This window comes from Phytophthora parasitica (genome assembly GCF_000247585.1).
Source record: "Phytophthora parasitica INRA-310 unplaced genomic scaffold supercont2.26, whole genome shotgun sequence".
Lineage (NCBI taxonomy): Eukaryota > Oomycota > Peronosporomycetes > Peronosporales > Peronosporaceae > Phytophthora > Phytophthora nicotianae.
Window position 1 is genome coordinate 415846 of NW_008649012.1, and position 5878 is coordinate 421723.

Below are 5878 nucleotides of genomic sequence, written 5' to 3' on the forward strand. Positions count from 1 at the left end.
TTCGCGTAATGAGCTCTGTCGCTGCCAACGTCGTTTGGTTTTGTAAATGAAACAATTCTAGAATTTAAATTGACCAATAGGGATGTCGCAGAAAAGTGTGACCGTTAGTGGGCTATATTTGTAAGTTACGTATTTATGAGAGCATTCTAGAAGGTAGGGGTAGGCTACATGATGGGTGATATTGCATGTAAAAGACTGGTGTAGCCAAGTCAACTCGCGTCGTGTAGGCCTATAATCCACCAGTACTCATGGTCGGTGAGGGCTTTGCCACGGCCCATTGAAGAATGAGCGGTCATAGCACCATGGAGCAGGCAGCAACTAGGCTTAAAGAGTAAGTCTCCGCGGCACGTCGTTGCACGAGATTTCAAGGAAGATCGGCCGTTCGCGCACGTCTGTACGGAAGACGATCAGATAAGAACGAGGTCCCTTGACAGACGAAGTCAAGAAGCAAGGAGAACTCGGTTGACGCCCAGCACTTACGGAGAGGGAGGTCCGACGGATAGTGCGTGCAGCGGTTGCTGGTAACCAGTTCGCAGCCGAGCTGAAGACAAGTGTTGGCCTCCAGTCGTCGGTAAGAACGGTGCAGAGAGTGATGCAGCGTGTGGACCATCTCGTGTACACCACGATGGAGCGCACGCTACCTCTCACTGCCGCCCACAAGGCCGCACGTATGACCTGGGCTGAAGAGCACATACTTAATCCGGGTACGTTTGTATGGAATTTATTTTTTTACGGATCCTAACTGTTTTTGTATTATTTAGGTATTTTGCAATATACTGTTTTTTTTAGATGAAAAAAAAGTTTAACCTTGACGATCCTGCTGGCTACAAGTATTACTGGCGTGACTTAAGGCAGCCTCCTCAAACGTACCTTCGTCGCCAAAATGGGGGAGGCAGTGTGATGGTTTAGGGCGCAAGGCAAGAGCAAGTTGGCCATTTTGAAAGAACGACAATGTTCTAGCGACTACATCTATACTATTTCCGAGTATATGCTGCCGTTTGCCCGCTCTAACCATGGCACTGACGTTGTCGTTCAGCAAGACAATGCGTCGATCCACGCCTCGCGCGAGACGACGGGTTCTTGCTTGACCTTGAAATCGACACCATGGTTTGGCCACCACGCTCGCCGGATTGTAACCCGATCGAGAACGTGTGGTCGGTGCTAGCGGCGCGGGTGTATGCTCACGGCTGCCAGTACAGCTCTGTGCATCAATTGGAAGCCGCAATTCTATCTGCTTGGGACTCCATCGAGCACGAGTACTTGCTGAAGCTCGTGGAATCCATGCCTCGCCGGTGCCTAGCTGTAATCAAGCAGAAAGGCAGTCTCACTAAGTACTAATTTCTAATATAAAAATTCGTATGGGATCGCATAGAAAGTGTTTATTTTTTCAAAGAAAGGGGCTGGTCCTAAATTGTGTCGTCGCCTCTGAAAGTGGTGGTTTGTATACCAGCTACACGAATCTTTGCGAAATCGGAGTTGTTAGCACAAGTAGCGTCACTAATAAAGATAACATATCTAAATGGCGGCCGGTAATTCCAAGTAGAAGCTGAGATATTGGCCAAAGTATACCCCCGATTAGGGGGTCCTATCATTTTGGCGCGTACGGTAAGTAGGGGTTAAACGAAATATTTAAGGCTCTCCCTACGTTCACCACTTCACGGGTGTAAAACAGCCATTTGCTTCAAGGAATATCGCTATGGCGAGGGTAATGTAAAAACCGGTATGGTCGGTATCTCTGAAAAAAATGTCTAAAACTTGGTGAAGCATTGTGTGTACTACGTACCTTTGAGCTTTCTGCGCATTCATTTTTCAGAGTCATAAGAAGAACATTTAGATCTCGGGGGAAGTCAACATTTGTCGTGTATGTACGATTGCAATTGTGGGTCTCATATTAGTTAACTAGCTTGTAACATCCATAAAGACTGACTTAAACATTTTGTATCTGCAATCGTCCAGGTCTTTAGCAGAAGTAAAATCTGGAGTCAGCTGCACCAGGTCTTCGGCCACTTTAGTGTTGTGAGCGACATTGATATAGGTCTCAAACCACTTCACAATAAAACCCCCACAATTGTGCCCATCGTCTTGATACCACGCCGAAGACCGGCGGATAGTTAACTTACAGGCTTGGTCGATCACTGGCACAATTTTCTTGGTCATGATTGTAGTCACTGCGTTCAAATATTCCTCGTTGTGTTTTGGATCGTAGATCCAGATTGTCTTGCAGCCAAAGTCGACGATCGCTCCGCACCAATGGCTGATGTCAACGACGATGTAGACTGGAATCAGGATGACGCGACTTTGGCTGACTGTACTCAGCAACAGCTCACTGGTATCCAACATTCTTGCACGGTCTGCAGCGTCTTGAAACCCAAGAAAAACTGGATCAACGACGTGCACTTGGGTGATTCTACCACTATTTTGGGAGCGACTCCACGCATCCGCTACCTTCAGTGCCGCCACAACTACGCACCCATCACTAAGCCACATTTCACCCGCAAATCTTGTCAAGTCGTCAAACTGAACAAGTGTTTCCCCGCTCTTGGATTTCAACGACGTGTACACGTTGATCTTTTGCACACGCTTCAATATTTTGCAGCGGGTCTCTGTTTGAGGCTTTGTTTCGATCCACTTCATCAGCTTATGAACGGCAGATATATTTTTCTTCAGACAATGCCATTCATGCATAGTGTCGATGTCAACAAGAGAGAATAATCCCACATCCAAAAATAAAACGGTGATGTCCTCGTGTGGTGGGGTACGGCCATACTCGCTCTGCCCTCTCGAGATGGCGTTCTTGCCAGCTGTTTGAGCTTTCAGGACGAGTTGCTCTGGAAGTGTGTATCTTATATTCGTTTCCACACTCTTTGTTGTCCTCAGAGTAACCATATGTCCTTTCGGTCGTTTGAAGACGGCATCATCACGCCTGGGGCGAATTGCATTGAACAGTGGCTCTATTTGCTCCAGCGACAGTTTCTTTTGATCCACATACTCACGCAAGGTGGACAACGTGGTGTCTCCATAGGTGTTTATCTGCTGAATAAGCACCTTGGTGTCTTGAAACTCCTTTCGACGCCTGGCCTTCTTCGTAGAAGCTTTTTCACGTGGTCTTCCTGCAGGTTTACTGGCCGTGTTCAACACAATGTTGACTATTTGATCGCTCGAGTCGCTGTCTGAAATGTAAAGGTTTAGTTTCCGTCTAGTTATCGCAGTTGAAGCCTGGGTGGACCGTCTTTCCTTTTCGATTTTTATCTCCATCGGCGAATCGGACGCCAGATCACGTCCAGAATTGGTTGTATTTTCGCCAACACTAGTCGAATTGGTGACACCATCACCAGTATCTTCACCAGTATCACATGAAATGGCGACACCATCACCAACGTAGTCACCAATGTCCTCCAAACCTGCGAGTTTTCCAACAATACATGCGTCCGTGTTACATGGCGGCATATCATTGTGACGGGCGATTTTCTCCAGGTCTTCCAAATGATTAAGCCAAACGCGAAAGCTTCGTGCCTTTGTCTGCTACAACTTCGGCTATCCTCTGGCACACTGCAAACCCCGAGCAATACTTCTGATTATGACCAAGGACACGACTTGAAGGAGCTTCAACATCTTCGGCGTAGAACTTCTGTGTGGTATCGGGAACACTTGAGTCTTCCCCGTCATCTGCAAGCGACCTTCGCAGCGGAATCGCCTTACACGGAACAATAGAGCGAAATTCGGAATGTTGCCGCCGCAAATACAGGATGTGACGGCAAGGAAGTAACACGGTCTGGTAAAAGGAGCAACTGCAGGAGTTCTCATACAAGCTGACTGCATATTTCGCACTCGAGGCTGTAGAACTGGAGAGAGTAAAGATATTTCCCTCACATGAAACAACGTACGACACTCCTCCGCTAACGTGATACTGCTCCTCGACCAAATTACATACATAATGAGTAGCGCACTTTGCCAGGGCGGTCATCTCGTCATCGTAATTTTAATTGTAGCGAAAACCCACGCGCTTGACCTTCGCATTATACACGCCTTCTGCAGACTGTTGTAGAAATAGAAGATGGTCGATACACTCATCCATAGCCATATGACGATGTAACAAGTCCTTTGGAGCACCCCAACTGGCTTCGAAACGATTGTTTGTGTTGTTGGCTAGATGAGGAATATTTTCGCGCTCAAACGTACACCACAGTTCCTTGCAGTTTAACCAATTCTCCTCAAAGTAATCCAGAAACGTGAGTTTAACTCGCACACAGTTTCCTCAATGCCGACAGGTAGTCATCGAATAGACTCTCATTCTCCGCTCGAACCATCAACGTCAGGGTATTCTTCACGTGCATCTTCTCAAAACTGGAGAACCCATAGTCTTTCTTGCTCACTTCTCGCTGAAGATAGTCAATAACGTGAAAGTGGCAGAGGATGATAGTCGCACATGGAAATTCATCTCGCAGCAGCGCCAGTTCAGTGAAATCCTTGTCAATGATGATAACTTTCACATTCTTTCACTCTGCGTTGTTCTGCTTGAAAGCTCTAACTGCGCACTCAATGTTCAACCTGCTCTCTCCGTCCACTAGAGAATGCTGCGCAAAAGCTCCACACCCGAACTTGTCCGTAATCATGAAACTGAACAACCGATATCTGTAGAACGATCATAAGGTGTACTAGTATTAGTTGGTAAAGCATTCACAATTACTTCTGCGACACCAATGTGTTGGTGACCACAACACCAATGTATTGGTAAATACAACACCAGTTCATTTGACGTACCGATTGATGTTGGTTCCGTAGGTCGAATCGACGCAGACAGCCTCCGGAAACTTACCCACCATCCGTCGCATGTGGGCCGTCTGGAACGTAATACACGTTGTAAGCCCCGTAGATTTATCACGAAAGACGTCGACAGCGTTGCCAGGACCCTCGCTAAAGTCTTGAAGCACTTGAGCCACGCGCACGTTATCGTCCTCAGACGTGTAGGTCTCCTTACGCATCTTAGTAATAAGATTCTCGACATCCTTGGGTAGAACAACTTTCCCCGAGACCTCCTTGAGATAGCGCAGTATCTTCTTCTTCTTAGAACACCTAAGACAATTGAAAACGGTTAGGAACGATAATAGCTAACAAGGATATAGAGAGTCATTACCTTGCTTCATCGTCCTGACGACACGTTGCGTGCCTGGAGAAGTAATTTTGAGGGCTTCTCCGTATGTATAGTAGACGTCTTGACCGACGTCGTGGTTGTGGGTGGCCACGTGCTTGGTGACCCGCACTGTGTAATTCTTGTTTCCTTTCTTGATAAGAACGGCATTCAGCTTTGCAGGGCATTCAATAGAACGGATGTTGTGGTTGGTTCTCACTCCTTTCCCCCTGGGCTTGAATGTCCAACCGTGCGTGCAGATAAGCGTTTTCGTATAGAACTCTAGCGACTCGTAAAAAAAAACGGGAGAAGTCCCGCGGCGCGAGGCTACAGCTCAAACCTTTTTGTTGCGATCGGGCACGGAGTTTGTAGAGCGAATCTTGTACAGTTGATGCGTCTCTTCCTGGTACCTATCAATTAGAATAAATATTAGTTTTATCTCATACATGAAGAGAAATTGTAAGCATTACCTCTTTAGCTCCTCGTGGAATGCGTCCCAGGACTCGAACTCCCCGCTAAACGGGGGGAAAGAGACGCTGACGCCATTGAAATCCTCAGCATCATCTCCGCTGTTGTGGTCGCTGTCGCTGACATGAGCTCGCTTCTTTGTCTTCCGTGACGCCATCGCCTGCTGGTGAGCGCTAGTGGAGACGGGGGATTTTGAAACTGAGTGGCCAGCAAAATCTCTAAAATCTCAAAAATCTCAAAATGAGATACCCTTACCCCGGTATCTCGGTAACCAAACCCTGG

At 47.1% G+C, this 5878-nt stretch overlaps 2 protein-coding genes across 2 annotated transcripts; both read right to left on the reverse strand.

Annotated features, from left to right (window-relative positions):
* Positions 1 to 1899: 1899 nt before the first annotated feature.
* PPTG_11129 (hypothetical protein) lies at positions 1900 to 3447 on the reverse strand (the record flags this gene model as incomplete). The annotated part of the gene is made up of 1 exon (XM_008907393.1): positions 1900 to 3447. The coding sequence occupies one exon, from the start codon at positions 3445 to 3447 to the stop codon at positions 1900 to 1902; it is 1548 nt and encodes a 515-aa protein (XP_008905641.1).
* A 788-nt stretch (positions 3448 to 4235) lies between these two features.
* Positions 4236 to 5753, reverse strand: PPTG_11130 (hypothetical protein; the record flags this gene model as incomplete). The annotated part of the gene is made up of 6 exons (XM_008907394.1): positions 4236 to 4466; positions 4530 to 4632; positions 4762 to 5073; positions 5154 to 5260; positions 5469 to 5538; positions 5599 to 5753. The coding sequence occupies 6 exons, from the start codon at positions 5751 to 5753 to the stop codon at positions 4236 to 4238; spliced, it is 978 nt and encodes a 325-aa protein (XP_008905642.1).
* Positions 5754 to 5878: the final 125 nt, after the last annotated feature.